General features: G+C 36.4%; 4 protein-coding genes, 1 long non-coding RNA gene and 1 other non-coding gene across 7 annotated transcripts; 4 read left to right on the forward strand and 2 right to left on the reverse strand.

Moving 5' to 3' along the window:
* Positions 1–881: 881 nt before the first annotated feature.
* LOC113285026 lies at positions 882–1,012 on the reverse strand. Its single transcript, XR_003328540.1, has one exon. It is a non-coding gene; the product is annotated as a U6atac minor spliceosomal RNA (small nuclear RNA).
* Positions 1,013–1,653: 641 nt separating this feature from the next.
* On the forward strand, positions 1,654–2,499 carry LOC113284468. The gene has a single exon (XM_026533929.1). It carries the CDS (start codon positions 1,936–1,938, stop codon positions 2,416–2,418), a length of 483 nt encoding a protein of 160 aa, XP_026389714.1. The 5' UTR covers positions 1,654–1,935; the 3' UTR covers positions 2,419–2,499.
* Positions 2,500–2,693: 194 nt separating this feature from the next.
* On the reverse strand, positions 2,694–7,411 carry LOC113284469. Of its 2 annotated transcripts, none has more exons than XR_003328156.1 (7): positions 7,329–7,411; positions 6,379–7,058; positions 5,300–6,214; positions 4,775–5,011; positions 4,447–4,677; positions 4,209–4,303; positions 2,694–3,253 (listed from the first exon to the last, which is right to left on the reverse strand). It is a non-coding gene; the product is annotated as an uncharacterized LOC113284469 (long non-coding RNA). The 2 variants fall into 2 exon arrangements; XR_003328157.1 differs by having other exon boundaries at positions 6,379–7,049; positions 7,329–7,401.
* Positions 7,412–18,484: 11,073 nt separating this feature from the next.
* Positions 18,485–19,701, forward strand: LOC113280661. The gene is made up of 3 exons (XM_026529260.1): positions 18,485–18,704; positions 18,846–18,898; positions 19,404–19,701. Exons 1-3 carry the CDS (start codon positions 18,621–18,623, stop codon positions 19,699–19,701), a joined length of 435 nt encoding a protein of 144 aa, XP_026385045.1. The 5' UTR covers positions 18,485–18,620.
* Positions 19,702–22,851: 3,150 nt separating this feature from the next.
* On the forward strand, positions 22,852–23,692 carry LOC113280662. The gene is made up of 2 exons (XM_026529261.1): positions 22,852–22,897; positions 23,097–23,692. Exons 1-2 carry the CDS (start codon positions 22,852–22,854, stop codon positions 23,690–23,692), a joined length of 642 nt encoding a protein of 213 aa, XP_026385046.1.
* Positions 23,693–23,719: 27 nt separating this feature from the next.
* On the forward strand, positions 23,720–24,292 carry LOC113280663. The gene has a single exon (XM_026529262.1). The coding sequence runs from the start codon at positions 23,720–23,722 to the stop codon at positions 24,290–24,292; it is 573 nt and encodes a 190-aa protein (XP_026385047.1).
* Positions 24,293–25,910: the final 1,618 nt, after the last annotated feature.

Genomic DNA, 25,910 nt, shown 5'->3' on the forward strand with positions numbered 1-25,910 from the left:
ATGACTTCCCGCTGCCAAAAATCAACATGACAGTAGACGTAACAGGGGTATAAAAGATTATGTTTCATGGATTGCTTCAGCAGGTATAATCAAATAAAGATGGCAGTCTTTGACGCGTCGAAAACCGCCTTCAGATCCCATACCATAATTTCTACCACGTTGTAATGCCCTTCGATCTAAAAAATGCAGGCGCCACGTACCAGCGTGTTATGACGTCAATCTTCCATGATTTGCTACATTAGACAATAGAGGTATATGTAAATGATATAGTAGTCAAGTCGTGGATCCCGGGAGACTTGTGTTGCAGTTGCCGCAACTTTAAGCTTAAGATGAACTCTCCCAAGTTTCTGCAACTGTAAACTGATGAACCTATTATACCTATCGACTAGATGGGCATTCAGTTGTCTCTCTAATCGTTATTGAACCTTCAACATGATATTCTTCATGATGTTTCTCACTTTGTTCTTCATACTCATCCATGTTTGTTGTTGATTTAAAAAAAATGGTTTTCTCCCACTTTTTTTCTTCTTCTTCTACTCTGAAACTCAAAACCTCAAAAAATGAACCTAACACTAATCATAAATTCTATTTCTCCCAATTATAATTAAATTACGGATTGTGAAAGGAAAATTAGCCTTTACGAAAATTGGAAGATAAGGGGTCGCTTAATTTTAAGTTTGGGTGGTCCATTTTTGTCTTGTTAGTCGCCCCCAAATGCTTTTGAATCACCCCTAAAAGTGCCAGGTTTAAAAACTGCAGCAGATTGAAGTATTAATAATATTAATTTACCCATGTATCAACTAATTTACCCATGTATCAAAGATGCAGAGGACTGAAATAATGAATCCTCCATAAAAGATTATTTACCCATGTATTCTCTTACAATGTAAGATCCACCCCAACACCAAGCAGATAGCCTAAACCAGATGTGTGTGGCAACATGTAAGCTCGAAAGCTGCTCCCGTCCTTGTCAGGGGAGATGGCGCCAACCATTTATCATTTCAACGAACACCATAGACTAGGCCCAACCAAACAAAATTTTTTAAAAAAAATGTATCACTCAATCAATTTATACATGACGTAAGACAAACTATATTACTCATTGCTTAACAATCTTGTTTTGCGTCAACATTTTTGTTAGTAGATAAACCATAAAACACTGACCAAAAAAAAAGATTTTGCTACACCTAAAAAATGTACATGAAATACATCTTTCGTAGCGTGTTTGGATACCAAAAATAAAAAACGTTTTTATTTTTCCGAAAACAGAAATCAGAAACAAAATTGTTTCGTTTCATGAAAAGTTAACTTTTTTTACTTCAAGAAATCGTTTTGAAATTCCATACCTCTTGTTGCTTTTGATGTGTAGAAATTGAAAAATAACTTCCAAGTCCCATGAGTATACATGCGGTAAAAATTCAGAAAAAGTTACAGCCAAGTCTTGCAAATTCGCGGTAAATTTGACTAGGTGTTCCCTACCAGAAGAAATGAAAGTGAAAAAAATATAATAATAATGTAGATCTAGACGAAATTTGAGCCAACCCGAACCAGACTTCGTCGTTTTCCATATTTTGGATGCTTTGTTTTAAATAGTGCTTGTTTGTTATAAATATTTTTATTCCCCTCGAAATAAGCAAACGCCACCACCCCTTTTCCACACACTCTTTCTCTCTCTCGTCTTCTGTGCAGCAGATTCTCTCTCTCTCTCTCCCTCGCGCATCCAACAACAAGAAGAGTAAAGCAAAATAAAGCAAAAAGAAGAATCAACAATCAATGAAATGGAAGACTCAAGACTAGACCAAGAAAATTCTTACTAACCCTAACACTCACATCTCCTTTTATTCATTCCCAAGCAAACTCATTCCTCCTACTCATTATTGTTATTATCACTGAGTTTCATTCAAATCTCAGCAGAAATCATCAAGAAGTCAAGAAATGGCAACATTGCAGAAATTCAAGTTCTTAGCTACACAGTGTGCTGTGTCTAGAGGTAGTCCCAGTCCATCTAGAAGCCCTGCAGCTAGTCCTGTCTTTCAACTCCGTCGCCGCAGAACTCTTCGGATGCTTTTCAGTAAGAAATTCAGTACTACTACTTACTCATCGAATGCATCAAGAACAGATCTCCAGCGGTTAATAAACAATCGTGATTCACCACCACAAAAGAGTGATAATAAATCGTCAATTAGTAGTGGCAGCAATAAATTGAAAGATTTGTTCATTTCTTCTCCTTCTCCACCTCCACCTACTCATGAGGGGAAATCTTTGAGGGAAACCGTCGCCAGAGATGGTAGAGATGATTTGATGGTGGTGCGACGTAATGGAGTTGGATTATCTTCTTCGAGATCGATTTTATCGACGTTCCGGTATCGGTTGATTAAGAGAAGTTGGAGACCTGTACTAATCACAATTGCTGAATAAATTTATGTGGATTGAAGTTCTCTCTATTTCTTTCTGAGTCTCTTCAAGTTGAGCTCCTTAATAAGATTACTGATTTTTACATTTCGAATTGCAAGTATAATTTTATCAAACAGTGTATCAATTTTGATTTTTCTAGCATAACTGAGCAGGTGGCGGAATCCAGATCAGAACAGATTCATTAATAGAGGGCTATTTTCACCTTACAGACAATGACAGTGTTCAACTTCCCCAACTGCACTTCAACTTCCTGGAGACTGAAAACCTAAACATTACAGTAAAGTAAAAATTGCATCTTTAATCATACACGAAAACTTATGTTTCTTGAAAATGGCAAAAGCAGAATTCTAAGGCAACGACAGAGGTCTAGTACAGTTTCACTTTCGCTTTTTACTTGCATTGTGAAGTTGAACAATCCAACATGTGCACAAATCAAAATTACACCAGAACTTTCATACATTAGTTTGAAGCAAAATCACAAGTTACTGAGATGTTGAATACGGCTAACTTTCTTGTATGATTCTTATATAATCAACAAGAATTTCACCCTCACTTTTCAAGAGAATGAACAGAAAACCAACTGAATATTGCTGTGAGAGAGACTAGCCAGTAAAATATATAAAACCCTCGCATAAGAAAGGAGATATTGGACTTCAGAAGTCGAAATTACTACAACGATACGTCTTGAAATTCTGTACACCGTAAACATAAGTATTGGCTTACCCTATGTTTTGCCTTTACTTGATAACTATGAGATGGTAGAAGTCGATTCTGATGTTAAACTACTCGAGTAATCGTACGTGTCGGTAAGCTTATGCAGCTTTAAAAGCAAGGTATCCTGAAAAACAGCAGCATAGAGCACAATTAAGGGGGAAAGAAAGAAGGCATGAACAATAATTATACTAGTGGACAGTGTATGTTAAATGCCACAAAAGCTTCACGACACCGAAATGGCGAAATGACCATAATGAACCTTGACAAAGCACATTTGATTAGCAAAAAATTTGAGAGACTATTTCTAATTTATGACCAATTTGAGGAAAAATTTAAGAGACCATTAACAGGGAAGCTCGTGGTAGTTTTTCAATGTTTAAATCGACCCTCTTTTATGACCAATTTAGCAACTGAACCCATTTTTAAGAATGATGTGTTCTATGCTTCACCATATACATGTCATGGACCATTTGCTAAAACAACAATCACGTTCTTGAAATGTGTCACAAAGAAATTAGCACCCATATCCGATATTTTAAATTTCAAATCTACACCAGTCTAAATTTTCAAGTCTTTGGAAATGCTATGCTCGTGTTGCTGCAAAGATTAGCAGAAAACACTCTGCCAAATGGTGTATCCTACTGTATTATCCAAAGCACTTAGTACTGCATTCTCATTATGCTAAGTGCTAGCATTGAGATTAGCACCGATATCCGAAGTTTAAATTTCAAATCTACACCCGTCTAAATTTTTTAGGCTTTGGCAAGGCTATGCTCGTGTTGCTGTAAAGAGTAGCAGAAAACACTCTGTCAATGGTGAATCTTACTTTACTGTCCAAAGTACTTAGTATCGCATTCTCATTATGCTAAGTGCTACAATTGATTCCTTATATGGTAACTAAAGTTCGTTCGTTTGGACACGCTCACCGTACACTTGATGAAACTATTATGAACTTCCTAGTGATGCTAAAGTTTAACCATCAGCTTATTAATGTGGCGGTGTCACGATACTCAATAAAATGCTTATAATAACAACAACCATACCTTATGCACATTATCAGAATAGATAGAAAGACGTACTCTAATTGTGAAGTAATTCTCAAAAGGTGCTTGTGCCTCAACCTGCTCTGCATCTAGTCCTCTGGCTGCTCATTATCTAACTTCGTAGCAGGTACCTACATCATTACGAAGTATTAGCCCCAGCCCTGCTAAACCAGACTCTTTAGAAATATGAAGCATCAAAAATTTTAGTTTGACACAAGGAGCAGTGGGGTCGGCGTCAATCTGAATTAAATCCAAAAGAAATTTCATTACCCACCCTTATAGTGAGATTGGTAATCGAGCCCTTATCGATTTTATGATTGTGAAGAATGATTAATCCACCAATACATGTAAGAGTTGTCTCCAAAAACCCTATGTGCTGCACCATTAAAGGAATACGTTTCCCATTGTGTTTCAACTGTATTAAATCCCCCTCTACGAAGAGTCCACTAGAGAGTCGATTAGCTTTAGGTTTAAATTCAATCAGGTTTGATAAAGACTGAACAACCTGATGAAAAATTAACAGATTATTTAGCACCCAGAACAACAAAAAAAAACATTCCAAGAATTGCAGTAGATTGTAGAGAAGAACTAATAAAACTTACCCATGTATCAAAAGATGCAAGGGACTGAAATACTGATACAGCAGATGTTTTGACTGAGTCCTTGATAGAAGAATTGACAATAAGTGGCTTCTGCTTCTTGTTGGAGACTGTTAATACAAGTTTCTTTGCAGGAACAAAGTCATGGAGAAATGGATTCTTCTTGGGAAACAATGAGGATTCGGTATAGGGTTTGTTGAAAGCGTGAGGTCCAAAAGATACAGCAGAACTCGACATGATCTAGATGATAAGAAAAACAAATTGAAATTAGAAAAGTAAAAAACAAATTCATTAACACGACGAAACCAAAACAAGCAGCACTAAACAGCAAGAACAATCAAAATATTGCAATGTTAGAAACCCAATAAGGAACAAGAAGAACACAAAAATCAACAGAAAAACAAGATGATATTGAATAATTTCGATTAAAACCCTAATGCTAAAATCTCATGAAGTTGAAATTATGAAGATGATCTGATCATGTGGGAAATAGCATAGCAGTTAAAAGAAAGGAATCGAGAATCTTACCAGAAATTGGTGAGAGGATGGCAAATCCAGCCCGGTTTTTTTTAGAAGAATTTGAGAAGAAAAAATGGCCTAGGGAGTAGGGGAGGTTTGGTGTTTGAGAATGTCGGGTTTAAGTTTAGTGGAGTAACATCGGATCAAAAGTAAAAAATTACAAAGATTCATCCTTTTATAATGGTTTTCAGTAGAATGGAATGGTATATCCCTGGATTGAATACCATAACCATGAGAAAGTTGAAGCTTTAATATTCAAGACCAAATCCTCTTTCTTCATGCTTTTCTAGATTTTCTCTCCTGCCTTGTAACCCAAAATGATCAAGCCCCACACTTGACGAGTTAACATCCAAAATTTAGGGGCGGAGCCAGGTTTTGAAGTCACCGATATGGGTTCATTGATGGGGTGCAAAATGGGACTAAAATTTTCAAATGGTCCTAGCTAAAAATGAGCCTGGGAACCAGCTAGGCTGGGTGTGCAACTGCACACCCATGCTCTAAGCTGGCTCCGCCCCTGCATCAAATGGCCTGCATTTTCTTCTTCTTCCAAACACAATACACATAGGGGACACCCCTTGCAATCCAATTGGCTTCCATAGCTAGTCTACTCTTGTCAGATCACCCAACCAGCAGTTCTTAAGAGTGGTTGTTTAGGAACATGGGTTTTAAGAGTGGTGACAAGAAAATGAAATCAAGTTTTTGAAACAAAAAATTACACCTGTATTAAAAATTTTCTTATCTAATAATCTACAATTGGACCCCCAATGATTTATGATAATCCTCTAAATTTGAATAATTTGCAACAGCCTTATTTCCATAACCAATCCTATCAATAGCAGTAAGAACTTGTCCTCCAAATTGAAGGTAACTTTTAAACTGTGGAATTTGCAGCTTAGAACAGTTCACATAGCACGAAACAAGGATCTGCATCATAAAATAAAATTTCATTAGACACCTAAACCAAACCACAAGTACAAAAGATTATATCGGACTTAATCAGGGATACTCAATCTTATGCAGCGGAGAGCGTACGGCTTTGTCGAATCGCATTTAAATCAATATAAGAAATATTACCATAAAATAAATACCTTTTCAGGATCGCGCAACATGTAAACAATACTGTATGCGATGTTTTCTTTCACATTTTCATCCTTGTCAAGTAGAGATTCAATATTCTCCATGAAGAAGCTGGGATCAGTGTTGCAATCAACATGGGTGTGAAATCCAAACAGCTTATCACTGCCCGTTATTTTAGTAAAATTGATAATCGCACACAAATCAATTTTAGAGTTTTGAAGAATGATTAATCCAGTAGGACCTATAAGAGTAGTCTCCAAAAACCCTATGTGCTGCACCACTCCAACAATGCACTTCCCATTGTGTTTCAACTGTATCAAGTCTTCCCCCTTAAATAATGGTAAATCACCTTTTTCGAAGAGTCCTCCACCAAATTTAAAACCAATCATGTTTGACAGGGATTGAAAAAACTAAATGACAAACAGATATCAAAAAAACTAATATGAACTTACCCAGACTGAAATATCTGATTAGTCAATACAGCAGATGTCTTGACAAAATCTTGGATAGAAGATTTGATGATAAGTGGCTTCTGCTTCTTGTTAGAGACCGTTAATACAAGTTTCCTAGGAGGAGCAAAGTCATGGAGAAACGGACTCTTCTTGGGAAAAAGTGAGGATTCATTATAGGGTTTGTTGAAAGCATAAGTTCCAAAGGATACAGTAGAATTTAACAAGGATGACTGCATGATCTAGACAATAACAATTTCAAATCAGAAAACCAACAAAACCCTAAATTTTTTTTAATTAATAACATGATAAAACCAACACGAGCATTAAACAGAAATAGCAGTCAAGATACTGCAATGTTAGAAACCATAGAGAAGAAGAACAAAATCAGTAATTGAATCAACAAAAATATTTATCAAATTAATAACCCCAAATTAATTCTAAAAATTCGCTATCTGGGACGGTCAGAGTAACTAATCAATACAACGAGAATAAATTTTAACGAAACTTACTGTGATTTCTGAGTGATTCTGGAGGAATAATAGCAGAGAGCAAACGACCAACACAAGAGAACCCCACCGGAAGACAAACAAAAGGGCGTATTTTCGTTTTTCATTCCATCTTTAATCGGCCCGGACCCCCTAAATTACTATACTGACCTTTATTTAAAATCAGTCAGAATTGGTACACCGCGTAAATTTGAAAATACATAAGGGCACTTATAACAAGGGCTTCCATTCTATTTTTAATTACTGCTTCTTCGTTCTAAAAGAAAAAACACACTCACAGACACAGTAATGCAATTTAGGTTTAAACAGATTATTACAATTCTGGGTCTATTTTGGTGGTTTATTTCACCTGATTTCATTACCAAATTAGGGTTTCAATTTACGTTGAATCAGATAACAACTTTGGGGATTTTAAGAAAAATCAAATTCCATAGGAATAATCTGTTATCACTCTTTCAGAAGAAGTTTGTAATGGAAGTGACCGTGATGAGATAGTGACGGAGAAGGATAAAGAAAAGGAGTTAATTGTAAGTATATATATTGGTATTTATTGTAAGGTTAAAAGATCCAAATTTGTTCTGTTGACTGATCCTCTTTATACTTCTGAAATTTATGAATGTTGGAATTTTATTTTGTTCCGAAATTTATCAATTTCATTTTCTAGAAATCTTCCTTTGAATCTTATTTTATTTGGTGAAATTTCTTCAATTTCATTTTCTGCTGAATCCCCAAATATCCATCTCAGAATTCTAAACTAGGTTTCATTAACAACTTGAATATTATCTCATAGTTCTGTTCAGCAACTCCAATATCATTGGTTTGATTGGAATTTTCTAGAAGGAACCTTACGTTTAACATTAAGAAATTGTTCTTGGTTAATGCACTTGAGTATGTACAGGGAAATTCAAGTCTTTGTTTTATCATGTTTCTTTAAATCCTCGATGTTGGGGTTTAATGCATTTACTAACATTGCTTCACTTGGTGACTGAATATTTCATTAACAGCCATTAATCTGATATGTGTGTTCGAGTTGGAATCCTTCACTTCATGCATGAATCTTACTGTGTTTCTTTTTCATTACCATTTAAATGTTTCTGGATCAATGGAATAAGGAGGCTTCTTTAGTTGCTTCTATCCTTTCTCGATGTTCACAACCTTAAGTCCCTCCTTAAAGAGACTAAGCATTGTTTCCAGTTCTGTATGCATTTCCACTGGACTATAAGTGGAGGCATCCAAGATTATAGACTTCTGAAAGGTTTGTGTTATTGTTTGTTAGGTTTTCAAATCTGTTGATTAACTGGAATGGATCTTCAATTCAAGCCAGTCCTTGATGATGGTGAGTAGGTCAGAGAATCTTTCTATTTTCTCATCTTGCATTTTTGCGGTGTAGTTTAAAAGTTTCTGTGGAGGATTGCTGCATTTTGTTTTCGCTTACGACATCGCAGCATCAAAATGAATTTGATATCCATACTTTTAGTAAACTGGGTGCTTAGAAGCTTAAGGTTAGGACCTGACCTGTAATGGTAGATTGCCAAAATTTATACCATGATAGAACTGTAAGTTAATTGACTTATTTATAATAATGTGAGTTAATGATATAAGACTGCTTAGTATAGGCATTGCAAAGTTCTTTGTGTCTACTTCTGGTTTGGGTCATCGTGTTTTCTATAGCATGTAGTGTTTGTTGGAATTGCAAATTGTTCTGTATTGGAGTGTTGCGGATTGGAGTAGTATAGACTGTATAGTAGCTGATTGTTTTAATCTTTGTTATTGATTTTTGAGGCGAGACTCTGTTTACTTTGTTGTTGTTTGGTACCTCTGTTGTTTACTTTGTTGTTGTTTGGTACCTCTGTTGTTACTTGAGTCCACTTAACACAGCCAGGAGGTTATAAGTATTTTATGTGAAAACTGCAGTATAGAAATGGGGTATGCGCTAATGAAAATCTAGTATGAGTGTATGATTGCGCCAGGAGTTAAGTTCAAGATTGATTGTTGTTCAAACATGCTTTGGTAATTTTAAATTGAGTATTCTTAAAAGGCAAGCTTTTACAATATGAGCGCAGAAGGGGAAATTCAAACACGGTAGTATGGCCATATTGTCTCACATTTCCATCTAACTTCGTACTCAATTATCTAGTATATTACAAGGAACAACGGTGTTTTCCCATATGGACGGTGTTCTACATTTTGGGCACATAAAGGACAGTCTAGTTTGATTTACGTTTTTCATATACCCCTGCTGGATGGAGATTTATAGTTTAGACACATAAAGGACGGCCGAGGTTGATCCACGTCTGAGGGTTTCACTTTCCTCTCCCATTCTCATTTATTCGACGGATGATTCACTCGACTGAATTTTTCGCAGCATTCCCAGTATTCAATGTGAAGGTGTTTCTTTTCGTCTTAATGAAACGCTTATGTAATGTTTTATTTGGATCTAGGAAATTCTCCCCACCTTTCTCATCCTATCTCCTTCTCCATTATCTTTGAAATTTAGAAATCTTGAAGAAAATAACTCAAGTTTGTATTAGAAATTAGAAAAGTTATTTTTTGTCCAAACGCTATTCAGGATGCTTTTGTATTTGATATAACTGATAATGAGCTAGCCTACTTGGAGTAATCAATTTAATTCGCAAAATATTGAATCATTTCTAGATTTATGTTTGTTAGGTGGATTTGGTTTTCAATTTTCATAAGGTTCCTGCTGCTTCTACTTTGTCTTTGTCTTTTAATAGTCTCCTGCAACTAGAGTCTCAGATTACATGATCTTTATTTTCCCTATATCGAATACCATGTTTGGTGTGGGAGTGAATGAGAAGGAGTACAAATCAGTCATTGATATCTCCCCCCCCTTCAATGGCAGCAAGCCAAATGAACCAAATCTGTGGTGTATGCACGTTTTTTCGTTGGTGAACGTATTTTTTGTTACTCCTGTACTTTTGGCTCGCGTCGTTGGATTGTATCCTTCCCCGTCTAAAGCAGCAGCATCGAATTCTCCTCCATTGTTTTCCTTCCTCTCTTCTCTTCTCAGTTATGCCTAGCCAAGTTCTCTCCTTACTGAAATCTAAATCTAAAGACTACAATCCAACGAAAAAAAAAGAAACAAGCAGTGAATTGAAATGAAGAGGTGAGGAATTGCCAACCCTAAATCCCCAATTTTTACTTACCAAGACAATATGAACATTCAAATTAATAAACTGAAGTAAAACATGATGATAATGATGCTTCACTCTCACACTTTCTTGCTTCTCTTATGAATTACACCCCTACTGTAAGTTTAATCCTTTCTTTTCCTGTTATGTAATTTCTCCTCTCTTCGTAATATCTTGCACTATGGATTCTTATATTTTTTTAACAAAGGGTTTTATTGCCTTCGATTTTATATTTTGATGTGTATAAGGAATTACAATTACAAGCTGAATTGGGACTAAATTGGTGTCACAAATATCAAATTTTTGTTTTCTAATGTTGGATGCATAGATTATGCCATGGGATTATTCGACGAAATGTCGTTTATATTTCTTAATCAAGAACATATAATGAAAATGCACGAGTTGAATGATTTTGAAACAAGTTTTAAATTTTTTGTTTGAAAATACTTAGCTTCATTGTGTTTAAATTCTAAACGGAACAAGCCAAAGAAGCATAGAAAAAGCAAGTTAAAAACAAAGCATTACAACTTAGTGTGTAGATTATGTTCTTTTTAATCTATATCAATGATTTTAAGTCAGTCTTCCAAGTCAGTTACTGAATTTAGGTGATTTGTAAATTTGGGTTTACCTGTCTCAAATTCATTGTTTTATAGTTTATCTGTAGATCTTGAGGAATGGGTTTGATCTTGGATTGATTTCTGGCTAGGTTTTTGGTTACTTTCTAACAAATCTAAGCTGGAACGGATCATCTTTACCCACTTCCTTTATCGCGAATGTGTTCATCTCTTGAAAGACATAAACCACAACTTACGTAAATATGTGGTCCCTAAGAGCAACCACAATCATGAGCCGCACTAAATACCAAATCCCATACTAAAAGCCAAATAAATTTAGTTTTTTTTGAGGTGAACCACAGCGGCAAGCGACTAAAATATAGTCGGACGGAATTTATATCAACGCTTGATTCTGGACGGACCTTATACCAACGTTTGTTGATGAAGCGTGTTTATAATAACCGTCTGAGTGAAACGGAGGTATAATGCATGCTTGATTGAGGCGTATGTATAATTGACGCCGGACACGGGACGGAGATAGAAAATGCGTCTGGGCGGGACGGAGATAGAAAGTTAATTATACATACGCCTCGTATGAATCCAGACGCACAATAAAACTACGCCTGATATTGGGCGGATGTATTAGATGCGTTTGAAGGGGCGGAGTTTATACATGCGCCTGACTCATACGGTGTTTATATGCTCGCCTGATTGCATACGGTGATTAAACTTACGCCTGGTTTCATACGCTCCTAATACTTCCGTCCCACTATATCTTCTTTAGTCTGGACAGACGACCACATTTGGTCTCAAACCCTAAATTTGGCGACCAAATTTGGGTTTACTCCTCACCACTGTGGCACTCTCTAGGACCACATTTGGGTTTAGTACCCAAATTTGGTCGTGACTGTGGTTGCTCTAAACTAGCTGTGTTGCTGCATAACATTTTGAAAAAAAAACAAATAATTTGAATATATTCAATTGGTTTGAAATTTGATTTTTTATGCGACAAGCCTTTAAGCTTATGAATTTTTGGTTGTGGATTGCAGGGACGCGTAGTACTGGGTATTTAGTCATTTGGTTTGTGTTGTTGCCGTGGGAGATTCTAAGGTTGCATCATTTTTAATATACTTGAATCTTTTGGCGTTGATGAGTCCCACATGGAGCTGGAAGAGCAGTAATTGAACTTGCAAGTGTGGTTGATGGTCCAGTAGAAGGTATAGGTGCTCCTGCCACATGGGGATCGATGGTGGGTTGCAACTAGCATTGGTGACAACTCCTTTTGGGATAACTATGCTGGTAAATGGAGTGTTCACGTACTTACGTGGCTTGAAGAAATATGGAGTTGCAAAGAGGAGTCCAGAATTTATGATAGGTGGAAGTTGCAAAGATAAATTTGAATTTGTGCGGGATTAATAGATTCATGAGTTTGCAAAGGTGTAACTTACAGCTGAGCAAGTGAATCAACAGTAGGATTCTGTAGCTTTTACTTGGACAACAACTTGAAGAAAATGAAGGGACTGTCTGTATACGGTGAATAGAGCCAGGAAGATTTGAGTTCTCAATGCAAGAAATAGGTTGTGCACATGGTGTGGGGTGTTGAGGTTAGTGGATGTAGAAAACACAACTCATTCAACCAGTAGTTATGATCGTGACATTTTGTTTCAGCGAATCATGATTTTCCAACATGGAAAATGCATATATATATATATATGTATATATACCAGGTATCATCCCGGCCGTAGGCCGGGACTCAACCTTTATAAATTTTTATTTGTTGTTTGGTTGGCTAGTTAGTATCCTCTCACAAAATTTTAGTCGGTCTGCAATTGTCGGGTATTGTATTTAATTAGTTAGTCGGGTCATATTAGTCAGGGATTAGGCCTGTGGACTCGCGATTAAGGATGGTCTATGTATTTAGATAGTCGTGTCATACCTTAGTAGCCGGGACCATAGGCCCCGGCCGTGGATTGAAAAATCTAGGGACAAACACCGTCCAACATTAATATTAAATTAATTGTGATTTGGTTGAGCATATAAGTTAACTGGGACTTACAGCCTCGATGTTTTGTTGGTCAAGGCTTACAGTCCAAGTCGTGGTCCCTTACACAAATTCCAGTTATTTTATTGGTCGGACCAAATTAGTTGGGTCAAATTAACCGCGATCATAAGCCCGACCATGGCCCCATAATGTTTTTGCAAATTTATATTTAGTGCTAAGGTTATCCGTCTTCAATTGAGTTGTGGATCGACATTATATATATTCACTAATACAAAAGAAGAGGGAACGCAATCCATACAGACCCTTGACTTGAGCCGTACCGTTTTGGTGAATCCACACATACCCTTGAGCCGTACCGTTACGGTGAATCCGGTGAAAGTTTCATGTAGAGCGAGAAAATTTTTTTGTGGAGTAAGAAAACACAAAACCTCATATTTAAGTAAAGTATGTATAGGCTAAATGTAACCTAACACTAATTAATCTTGCTTCAAAAAGGAAAAAAAAACAAACACTTCTAATTTTAATTATGTGAAAGATATAATTTAAAGGTTAGGTATTTTCTTTTAATTTGTCGGGGAGAGCTAAGATTAGAACTGTGTCTAGGTTGAGGTCGTAAGGTTAGTCGCCATAAGGTTTACTGATCTATGTCTAGTAGTTCAATACCAGGCCATGGCATAATCGAGTCCGTCCAAAATATAGGAAACCCAAGGGATCGGACGGACGTTGTGCTTCTGTTGGACGAACGTGAACATTAAACCTTTTTTCGTTGGTCTATGTCCAGTTGGTAACGGTGTGTTTGGAAATCCAAAAATAAGGCAACTAAACGGATCTTATGGTAGTTTAGCAAAATCAAATAAATACCAATAATTGGTATCCAAAAATATACACGTATCTTATGGTAGTTTAGCAAAATCAGGAAACCCACTGATCGGACGGACGCCTATATAGAATATATAACGATTTGATCCACGCCATGGAATGATGAAATCGATGGTCGGATTTGTGAGACTACACACACAACACTTTTTTTTTATAATATAGATAGTATGGTTGGCCGACGTGCAACGCACGTGCACTCTACTTGTTATGTTTAATGTCAATTGCACCGCAAACTGTTTTGCTCCTTTTGCCAAGGTTATAAATGACAGATTCAGGATTATAGAAGGTCTTATGATTACCGTCCATTCCATCACTGCCACCACCATCCAGTTTTGCTTAGTAGTTTGTATTGCTTTTCTTTTTCACCGTGGGTTCATTATCAATCTTTAGGTATAAACTCTACTAATGGTTGTTTGAGTAGCAAAAGAGGTTCAAGATAGATAGGAAATATTATCTTGGCAGAGAAATTTTCTTCCGTAGTTTGAACTAATTTGTTTTTGTTTTTATTCGTTTCTTTTTTTTTTTTGTAAGTTAAATATCATAGAAGAAAAACTAACTTTGGGAGTTAGTAACCCTTACATCATTCCGAGTAGAGCCATCTAGTACTTGGTTTATAGTAGATACCCTAGCATTAGATTTATCTACTTCTAAAGCATACTGAATACAAGAAGGGGGGATTGTATCCCAGTTAACGGAAATTCTGAAGCTTCTTGCTTCTTTAGCCAAAGTGTCTGCTACATTGTTTATAGTCCTAGGAACAAAATAGAAACCTTTAAAGTTATTACAAAAAGAAAACTCATTTTTCGCTTCATCCATTATAGTTTGGTTTTGCCAAGAGATTTGCGATGGTTCTCCATTCATATAATCCACAAGATTTTTGCAGTTGCCTTCCACACTAAAAGTGGACAAGGTGTTGGCTCTTTCCCATTTAGCTGCTTGCAAGTAGCCTAGAGATTCCGCTTCTTCAGGTTCAGTTGCTGAGATTGGTCATGTTCTTCCTTGAATAAATTCACCTGCATCATTTCTAAAGATTATAGAAAAGCCTGCTGGGGTATTATAAGAAATCCAGGCATCATCCAGATTTAGTTTATGATAATGTGGTTCTGGAAGTTTCCATGTATTGTTACTAGTGTTTCCTCTTATCAGGTCTTTTCTTTTGACTGTGTATTTGTCTTTGTGCCAATATGCTAGATGTCGTTGTATCTCCAAAGCTACCTGTTGATGTGTTTGTTGTTGGTTATCAAAATCTCTGTTACATCTTTCCTTCCATATGAACCAGATTTTGGTCATTATTATTTCTATAGGTATCTGAGGGTTTTCTTCTTCAAGACTTTCCTTAAAGATATTAAAGAAAGTTGTATTTCTGTTAAACTGTATATCTACAGGATGTGGGTCAGTTTCCCACACAGCTTGCGCAAACTTGCAGTGTAAGAATAGATGTTTTATTGTTTCATGTTCATTGCATCCAAAGGAACAAGAAGAAGAAATATCCTTAAACCTAGACAATTTAACATTAGTTGACATAACATCTTGAAGACACTTCCAAGCAAAATTTTTTATCCGTTGGGATGTTTGTGCAGCCCAAAGTTTCTTCCAAAAAGTATCAGGCTGCCCTAAGTTGTAGTAATTTATGATTTTTTCATTTAACTTATCATACATGGATTTCACAGTGAACTTTCCAGATCTTGTTAGAAGCCATCTCAGAGTATCTTCCTTTGAAAATCTAATGTTGCATATTTTTTGAGCTATATCTCTAGGGAATAAAGAGTGAATTAAGGTTGCATTCCATCTTTTTGTATCAGTATCTATTAGTTCTCTAATCAGGTTTACTGATGAGTTATTACTGGTCTTGTACTGTATAAGTTTTTTAGATACATCAGGAATCCAGTTATCCTCCCATATATTGACTTTCATTCCATCACCTATTTCCCAAATACTGTTTTGTTCAACTAAAATTATTCCTTTGTAGATACATTTCCACATCCAAGAGCTAGAGGAAGGTATTTTAGCTCTAAAAGCAGAGTTTCTCTTGAAGTATCTTGTCTTTAGTTGTGTCACCCAGAGAGCATGTGGTCCTGTCATGATTCTCCAAGCTAGTTTAGCTATAAGAGCTAAATTGAATTTATGTGCATTTCTAAAACCTATCCCTCCTTTACTAATTGGTTTGCACAAGCATGAATAAGATTTTGGATAGTATCCTTTGTAATTTATTTCTTTCCCCCACCAGAAATCTCTTTGTAGAGCATCTATTTTATTGGTTATCTTTTTTGGCAGAATAAAGCAACTCATTTGATAGCTTGCCAAGTTAGCTAAGGTTGCTTTATTTAACACCATTTTACTGGACTGAGCAATAATTTTTCCTATCCAACCTTGTATTATGTGTTCCATTTTTTCTATTATGCTTTCAAACAGTTTTATTATGGTTTTATCTACAAATAAAGGTGTTCCTAGATAAGAATCTTTCAGGTCAATATGTTTGATTTTAAGGATCTTACTAATCATTCTTTGATGCTTTGGTTGGACTTTCTTGCTAAAAAAATTTCCAGATTTATCAAAATTGATAAGCAGCCCTGAAGCTTTGCTAAAGGTGTCTATTAAACTTAAGATTTTATGACATTCTTTCAGATCACCCCTAATGGACAGTAAACAATCATCGGCAAAAAATAGGTGGGATATGGAGCTATTTCTAGGAGTTATTTTTATTCCATGAATTTCCTTCTTTTCCTCTGCCCTAATTAGACTTCTAGAGAAGATTTCCATACAAATTATAAAGAGATAAGGTGAAAGGGGATCCCCCTGCCTAAGACCTCTAGTAGGTTTGAAAAAATCTCCAGGACATCCATTAAACAGGACAGCAATAGAGGTTGTGGAAATACATATCCTAATTAGATTGCAGAAGTGTTGATCAAAGCCAAAGGCTTTAAGCGGATTTATAAGAAAATCCCAATTGACTCTGTCGAAGGCCTTCGACATATCAATCTTGATCCCCATCCCAACATTCTTAATTTTCTTTTTCTTGAAAGAATGAATAATTTCCTGAGATATGATAATATTATCTGATATTTGTCTGTTTGTCAAAAAGGCAGCTTGGAATGGAGATATTAAAGAATGTAAGTGAGGTTTAATTCTATTTGCTAGAATTTTTGCTATAATCTTATAAACAGTATTGCAGAGCCCTATTGGTCTGAACTGACTTGGGTCTTTAGGGTGCCTGTTTTTAGGGATAATGAAGAGAAAGGTCTTATTGAACTCTGGATTTAGCTCTCCTGTTCTAAAAAAATCATGTATTGTGTCTATTACTTGTTCCTCTACAATGTCCCAATTCATCTTAAAAAAACTTGCTGGGAATCCATCTGGTCCAGGGGATTTATTAGGTTTTAATTTTTTTTAGGACAACTCTGATTTCATCAGAGGACAGAATGGCATTTAGATGAGAGTTTCCTTCTTCAGAAATAGTAGGATAATGTTGGTAAAAAGGTCTACATCCTTAGTATGGTCTCTACTATCTTCTGAAAATAGGTTTAAGTAGAATTCTTTCAAGGTGTTCTTGATTTCATCTCTTTTGAAAGTTATTTCGCCATTACTTTATTTGATACATTCTATATTGTTCCATTTCCTTCTCTTTAGAGTTTTAGTATGGAAGAATTTTGTATTCCTCTCTCCTAAATTGACCATATTATCTCTTGATTGCTGTTTTGCAATCGCTTCTTGTGTATCATACAACTTTTCTAACAAGAATAGTTTATCTTCTCTTCTTTTCTATATACATGACTAGAACTATTGAGCATATCTATCTGATGTAATACTTTCCTAATTTCTTTAGTAGGTTTTCCAAAAATGTTTTTTTTTCCAGAATTCTAAGTTATGCTGCAATTTTTGAAGGTTGGCTATAAGGGAAATAAAGGGAATTTCCTCTAGCAGACTAAATTTCCATGTGTCTTTAATAGTTTGGATACAGGACTGTTCCTTTTGCCATGTATCATAGTATTTAAAGGTATGTTTATTTTTAAAGGCTTTAGAATCAAGAGTAAAAGCAATTGGACTATGGTCTGAACCTATGGAAACTAGAGAGTAAGAGAAGCATTTTGAAATTGATGATTCCAATCATTGTTTGCTACTGCTCTATCTAGTCTTTCCTTTATGTTAGCTGCCCCCTCTCTTTGGTTGTTCCAAGTGAATTCATATCCAGTGAACTCTATATCTATTAAACCAGCATTATTTAGTATATTTTGATAGTATTCACTATCCGATTTCTTAAATGGGAGACTACCACATTTTTTTCTAGTTTGTTAAGGTTGGCTTGGGGTATTTGTACTTTGCAGAACAGGTAAAAGTCTATATCCTAACAAAGGCTCCAAATATTGATCTTTTGTCGTCGAAAAAAGTTAGTGGGACATAAAGGAAGGACAAAGCAGTACTACTTTGTATCGACAGTGAGTCAATTATAGGCGGCGTTTTGAACATTTTTTGTTTGATTTTATCAATTTGAAATTTGGATTTGTGGTAAATATGTATCATATATTCCCTTTCTAAACCAAAAAATTGTGAGACAAATTTGTATCCAGATCCTGAGTCATGGCAATCGAATATTTTTTGAGATTCTCAAGTCCAGCTAGACAAAAACTCCCGAAGTGTGGTCTAATATGCGTTTCACATATTTATGTGATCCAATAAATAATGTACCTTAGATTTTTTATTTGAACACCATATGGTGGCGATTAAGGATGACACAAAAAGACAGGTTTCATGTGCTTTTATCAGATTGCTTCAGGATAAAGACTTGGCCATTAAGGTTAGTTTTACATAAATTTTATTTTTTCAGAAACATTGGATTTGATTTCGCCTTACACAATGCAACTTTCTGTTAAAGCTGTATGGCCCCCCTTCTACAAGTGCTTTGTGTATAATCAGATTTTCCTTTTGTTTCTTTCAGCTAGCAGCCTGTAGCTTCTTGCGATGTATGAAGTGTGGGAGTTTGACTCAAAGGTTAGTTTATTGTACGTAGCTAAATAAAATTGTCACTTGATAGAATCCTTGGCTTTCATGCTTTTTCTGCTCTTAGTTGATCTGTATTAGATTTTTCAACAATTCAAACTTCAGTTTCTTATCCTAAATCTGAAACCAAACTTAAGACCTTGCGCATAAATAAGTGTGTTGCGTGCATACCAAAACAAATTACGAGATGATGATCATATGTCTCAATTTATTTAGCATATTGCTATTGCATTTCGTTGGTATTTTGGATTATATCCTTCCGTAGATATTCTCACCATTTTAAATATATATATATATATACTAGTATATTTTTTGGTATTAATACTTGACCAAAGTAAACGGACTAGGTGGTTCAACCAAGTGCCACCATGAAGTAGACAAACTAGCCAACCTGAGCATTTTTGTAATACACCATGTAATGCGTATGCTAGATGCAAATGAAGCTATCAACTAATATGCGTTTTGTCATCTTAATGATATCTCTCACAATGAACAGGAGCACTTCCTCCCAGAGAAATCATATAATTGGACCCGAATATCCACACTGGGGACATCATATAAAAGTTGGCGAAATCATAATTGGCCTGATTGAGGGAGAGAAGTCGGGAGCTGAGAAGTCGATGCATACGAGCAGATGTGCCAGTTCCAATCAGGAGACACAAACAACCCACACCAAAGGCGATGAAGTTGTGTTGCACAAAAAAAATCCATGGACAGGATGCAGTCGCCGGAAACAATGCAGAATGAAATACTCGGGTGCTACCGGCTGTCAGAGAAGATCGCTTCTAAACTAGTATCTTTATTTCAAAGTAACGGAGTTAATACTGATACTAGAAGTTGACAGGAAAGTTTAAGTTTGTATTAACAATTACTAAGAATTTTGTTCGAGGAAAATTAAAAAAAATCGAATTCTATGAGAATGTTGAATGTCATCGATGGGACGAAGGAATTTTATTGTCTGTTGCACACGAGGATATCGCGATTACAAGAACGGTACTAACGAGTTCATGGTTATTTAGCACAGATCCATAACCACACTCTTGTGTTACCTTTGCCACAAATAAGCATGGAGTATCTAAATCGAAGATATCTTAAAATATATCTAAACCCACATACACATTAAGCCCAGATCTAGGTGCATTCGTCATTTGGGACGATATGTAACTTGTTTAATTTTATCAGTCCTCTTTTGTAACAATTTCAGTAATTTGGGACAGTTCCGGTCACCCTAATCCGGTATGTAATGAATGAGGGACACCTCGTTTCCTATATATACACCTCTTTTCCTATATATGTATATATATAAAAGGTGCATTCGTCAACTTGTTATTTCATCGACTCCTCTTTCTCCCAGAAAAGACCTTCCCAAGTTGGAAAGTTGAACCACGACAACAGTTTTAAGTCAGTAACAAGATAGAGTGGGACTGAGGATGCAAGTCTAATTAATTGGCCACTTAATCAAACAAACATCTAATCCTATTATAATATTTCAATCACGTGATTATAAAAATAGTAGAGATTTGAACGATAATCAAGAGAGAAAACTAATGCATTAATGATCAAGCACAAGTTTTCGATTTAAGACTACATCCTTAACCAATAAAATAGAATTAACTACTAATAGCTATTGGGTTCATCATATTCAATAAAATGAAGAAGATGAAAAATGAATGCAAACCCTAGTAGAATCACTGCTTTCCTCCAAAGCTCCAAGTAGAAAATACGTGATCCAAAGTTGTAGAAGACTCTCCATTTTTGTAGTTCTTCTCCAACTTCTAAAATGAACCATGTTTTTGGGCATACAAGAAAATTTTAGAGCATACAAAATGATTATCCTAACTAGGATGTGGTGATAAGGGGTACTCAAAGATAGATACATTACTTAGTTGCCCTCAATGAATTTATTAATTTACTTATCTATTACTCCCTCCGTTCTTTTAAAATAGGTCGGTTTGGGATAGCTGGAAGATTAAGGTTTTTAATAAAACCAATCATTTCCGCCGTTATTTCTTATTTTTTCCTTTTTTGCCCTTTTTCCCGATAAATTCCTCTTTCTGAAAACAAACGAAACTGAGAAACAATTTTCCAAATTCAAAATTTGAAAGTTAATCACCCCATCAATAATTTTCCATGGATTTTAATCTGCTCATGTTTCTAATTTAGGGTTTAGAAAGAGCTTGGGTTTGTAGGTCTAAGGGTGCACACGATACGGTTCGGCTCGGTTCTCGCCGAGGCCGAGTACCTGTACCTCCCATAGGTCGGTTCCCAGATTTTGGACCGGTACCGGTACCGTGTACCTCGGTTCCGGTACCATTTGGTACATGTACGGTTTCGGTACGGGACCGGTACCGGTCGGTACTTTTCCAGCAGCAACATCATTGTCATTAAAACTCTGGATTTAATCAAACCTGCACCACCTAAAACTCCATTACTCAAACATGTAGCACTTCATCAGTTCATCACCATTTCACTCCAAAGATACCCAAGCCATCACCTTCATCAACTTACAACTCCACCTGTAGCTTCAGCTTAACTATTTTATCCCACTATCTCCATTTCTGCATCACTAACAACATCATCCCAACACTAGTTTATTCCATTAATCTAAACCTCACTGCAACTCTAAGAAATTATAGCTCCATTCACATAATCTGCACCACCATCCCTGGAACTAAAGTTCAGCTGCATACTCAACTCCTCTTCTTCCCGAACTACAACTCAGCTCAACAATTTCATTACCTCCAGCAATCTAATAAATCACTAAACCTAATACAATTCAACTTCTCAAACACTTAACCAATTCAATCATCTCCAACTCTGACAACTAGAGCCAGTTATACCAAACAACTATCTTAACTATAACTCACAGATTCACATACATTCATATACACTCAAGATAATCAATAATCTACCAATTGAAACGAAAATACTAAACTTAATCGAAAAAGGAATCTTACCCAAGCGTTAGAATCCTCTGAAAAGCTGAATTTCCAATTCAAGTTTATAACATGCATTCAAACTCTTCAATTCGACCAAACCCAGTCTCTAATAATCCATGTAGAACCTTAAATTCAACTTCTAAATCTCATTTGAGTTCCTCTTGTGAAACCCTAACTCTTCAACCTAACATCAACAGCTTCTGAACATCAATTTAAACAACAACCCATTGATTCTGCGTGCAACAGATACTCGATATTGTTAACAATTCTTCTCAAACCCTTATCTCAAGTTGGGGAAGAACACATGAACCCTAACCCTTCAATTTCTCAAATCAAACTCCCGAATCAGAAACCCTAATCTTCATCCTCAAATATGCCTTGATCTCTGCTCAACCCTCACGATCTCATAATTTAATTTCATCTGTCAAAACTTTCAGAATCGCCAGAGGCGAAGAACAGAAGAAGAAAGAAAGGGAAGTAGGAAACTGAAACCCTAACCGGCTAACCCTTAGTTTATATATCCCCTTTAATCTAACGGTTAGTACTGATCCTTATCCCCCAAATCTAACGGTTTATATAATTCGGGACTTTCGGTCCGGTACGGCACGGTACTTGTATTGGACCGTGTACCTGTACCTCCCAGACCTCGGTTCCTATTTTTGGGACCGGTACCTGTACCTTGTACCTCGGTTCGGTCCAAAACCAGGTACGGTTCCACCGGTTCCGGTTCGGTCCGTCGGTCCGGCTCGGTTCCTGTGCACCCTTATGTAGCTCTGATTGGTTAAGTACAAATGCAATAAGATGGGTTTCAATTAGATTCTGCTATAGAGGGTTCTTCTGCTGCGAATTGTGAAGAGAAGTTTGTGATGGGTTTCAAGTAGTTTCTGCTACAGAGGGTGCTTCTGATGGCTGTTGGTGATTTGATAATTTTCGTGTATTGATGAAGAAGAATTGTGTGTCAATGGGGATTCACCCTTTAAGTGTTTGATAAAATTACCAACTGAAATGGATTTTGACTTGAATCAAACTCCCGAGGATACTCTATCTCAAGGTAATTTTCCATCAACTACTCCAATTACAATTTCATCTCCAATTACAATTCCATCTCCAATTATTAGAGAATTAAATCAATATTGTCTCGTCGATTTAAACGAATGTTACCTGGAAAAAAATGATGATAGTGATAGTGAAGAAGAAGAAGAATAAGGAGGAGGAGATACACTGTCCCATTAATACCATTGCATAACCAGGACCTATTCGCCATGGAAATAAGAAGAAGAATTTAACTTCTGATATAAAGAGAGGGATTCTTGAAAAATTGATGCAAGGAAGCACAGATGTGAGACTTCACAGGGGAGTTATCACTGATACTGCGGCTCGGTTTGATGTTGGTTTTAGAACAATTTCGAGATTATGGCCTGATGCAAAACTGGCTAATGCAAATGGAGATGTGGTTGATATCTCTTCTAAGATGGTCAATAGAGTTGGCAGAAAAAGAATTGAATTATATTTAGATAGAATTAAGTTGATATCTCTTCGCAAACGAACAACAATAAGAGGAATAGCACACGAACTAAACTTGTCAACATCAACCGTACGTCGACTAATCAAGGATGGAAATCTTCAACCACATTCGAATGACTTGAGGTCGGGACTTATGGATGAAAACAAGATAGCAAGGGTGAATTTTTGCTTAAAAATGATAGACAAAGGTATGACCCAATCTTCAAATTCATTCATTGACATGTTGGATCGAATTCATATAGATGAAAAATGGGTTTACATTACAAGAAGAACACAAAAGTATTATCTTCATGCCGAAGAAGAAGAGCCTTTACGCACGTGAAAAAGTAAAAATTTTATCACCAAAATCATGTTTTTAACGGCCGTGGCTCGTCCTCTCTTGGGTTTTGATGGTAAGATCGAAATATGGCCTTTTGTGGTTCAAGAAGCCGCAAAAAGGACAAGCAAAAACCGCAAAGCTGGGACAATGGAAACCAAGGAAATGAAATCTGTTGACAAAGAGGTTATGTGGTGTTTTTTTATTGAGAAATTGCTGCCTGCTATCAAGAAGAAATGGCCGTTTAATAATTGTAAGAAAATCTTTATTCAACAAGATAATGCAAAACCACATGTCCACGAGAATGATAAAAAATTTGTGGAAGCGGTTAGAAGTTACGGGTTAGATATAGAGTTGTTGTGTCAACCTCCAAACAACCCCGACTTGAATGTTTTAGACCTTGGGTTCTTCAGTGCTATTTCTTCACTTCATCATATTGATGCTCCAACCACAGTAGATGAGTTTATCGCAAGTGTTACGAGAGCGTTTGAAAATTTCTCGGTTGAAGACGAAAATAATGTTTTCGTAACATTACAATCTTGCATGAAGGAGATTCTTAGAATTAAGGGTGGGATTCTCTACAAGATTCCTCATATGCATAAATGACGCTCAATTAGAGATGGCCAACTCCCTAATTACTTGAGTGTGATCCTCAAGTATTGAATGAGGCCAGGGAATTTATGAGGGAGTATGAAATTATGCAACAAAGTTCTTCAGGTATGTGATTTCAAACTTGTTTTTTCTTTGCCTTGTTATTTGGGTCTGTGTATTTGTGCCTTGGGAAATCATGTATCTACCTTGGGAAATGATCAGTTTATTGGGTATTGATCAGTTTTAGACCCTGTGGAAGCAAATCAAATGAAGGTGAATACGAAAAGAAAAAGAACGGGCCAGCTTGCTATGGATTTTAAACAAACTATCATCGGCAATGATATTTACCAGAGCTGGCTTGAGGACGCCTCTGACCTTGTCGGAAGAAAGAATTACAGAAAAATCGATGGTAATCATCGGAAAAAACAAAAATAGAAATAAAGAGAAGAGAAGAGACCATACCGTCTCGAGGAGCGAGATGGGGAGTTCCTTCCAGACATTATAAATCTCTTTATAGGAGACAAGGAGTTAAGAAGAAACAATAATAGACCAAGGAGAGAAAGAATGAAAAAGTTCTGAACTCTGAAAAGAGATATTAAAGGCGACATTCTCTCCTCCCAAAAGATTTTATAAGAAACCAAAGGACCACCAACCGGAGCCTCAAGTCCAACGGGTAAAAGTGCATTAAACATGCTGACATGGCGTAAACCAGGTACGTGGCGGAAAAGGTGGGACGGTTACATAGTTTTCTTCCCATCATGCCCTTGGCAAGTTGCAAATAAAAGGACCAAAATGTGTGGGTAAAATACCCGACGACCACGTGTCAACATCTCAAGGGATGAATACATGATGAGATGATAAGGTAGGAGCACCGAATCATTCTCTAAAAAGGAGGATTTGTCTCAGTCGAGGCAACTGCACAGGAGCCACATGAATGACGCGTGTAGGTAAAGGTCTAATACGCTCAGACGGTCAAGTCTAAAAAGCAAGACCGCATTTAATGAAGGATAAGAACATGACAGGGGTAGTTGCACATCGTGACGGAAGACTCGGACGATCTATACTACAACCCCGAGGCAATAGAGCGCGAGGTTCTCCACAGAAGGCCAACACGATCCAGGGGAGAGCGAGATAACTCGGAGGGAGAACCAAGCAAGCCATCATGAGGGATAGTATAGAACCAACCCGAGGGAACCAGCACGATGGAAGACAGCTCACCCAACTCGGACGATCAAGCCATCACGAGTTTATTTAGGCTATAAATACCAGTCCATGTATAAGGAGATGGACAACTTATGTATTATATGGTCTTTCTACAGAGAATTCCAGAGAGAGATCTAGATAGAGAGAAAGTGAGGAATCTAGAAGATTCTGTAACACTTTCAAGGGTAAGACCTTATAATCAATAAGAAAACATCTTCTTCTCCGTGGACGTAGGTCTTCAAGCCGAACCACGTTATATGTTTGTGTCAATCTTTACATTTCATGCTCTTTACATCTTGTTCATACTGAATCTTGTATGTTTAAGTAGTTTGTAGTCTTTAATTTCACTTGGGTGTAGTAGTAAGAAAAGATGCAACTACATGCATATACAGAGTAAAGGAAAAATATACATATATAATAAAGATGATAT

This window comes from Papaver somniferum, chromosome 5, assembly GCF_003573695.1.
Source record: "Papaver somniferum cultivar HN1 chromosome 5, ASM357369v1, whole genome shotgun sequence".
NCBI lineage: Eukaryota > Viridiplantae > Streptophyta > Magnoliopsida > Ranunculales > Papaveraceae > Papaver > Papaver somniferum.

Excerpts from the sequence above, each read along its gene's own strand:
- LOC113284468 (XM_026533929.1), top strand. The coding sequence starts at position 1,936 with ATGGCAACATTGCAGAAATTCAAGTTCTTAGCTACACAGTGTGCTGTG.
- LOC113280661 (XM_026529260.1), top strand. The coding sequence starts at position 18,621 with ATGGTGGCGATTAAGGATGACACAAAAAGACAGGTTTCATGTGCTTTT. Across the intron at positions 18,705-18,845 it reads ATAAAGACTTGGCCATTAAG|CTAGCAGCCTGTAGCTTCTT; the intron begins GTTAGTTTTACA and ends TGTTTCTTTCAG. Across the intron at positions 18,899-19,403 it reads TGTGGGAGTTTGACTCAAAG|GAGCACTTCCTCCCAGAGAA; the intron begins GTTAGTTTATTG and ends CACAATGAACAG.
- LOC113280662 (XM_026529261.1), top strand. The coding sequence starts at position 22,852 with ATGGATTTTGACTTGAATCAAACTCCCGAGGATACTCTATCTCAAG. Across the intron at positions 22,898-23,096 it reads CGAGGATACTCTATCTCAAG|GACCTATTCGCCATGGAAAT; the intron begins GTAATTTTCCAT and ends TTGCATAACCAG.
- LOC113280663 (XM_026529262.1), top strand. The coding sequence starts at position 23,720 with ATGTTTTTAACGGCCGTGGCTCGTCCTCTCTTGGGTTTTGATGGTAAG.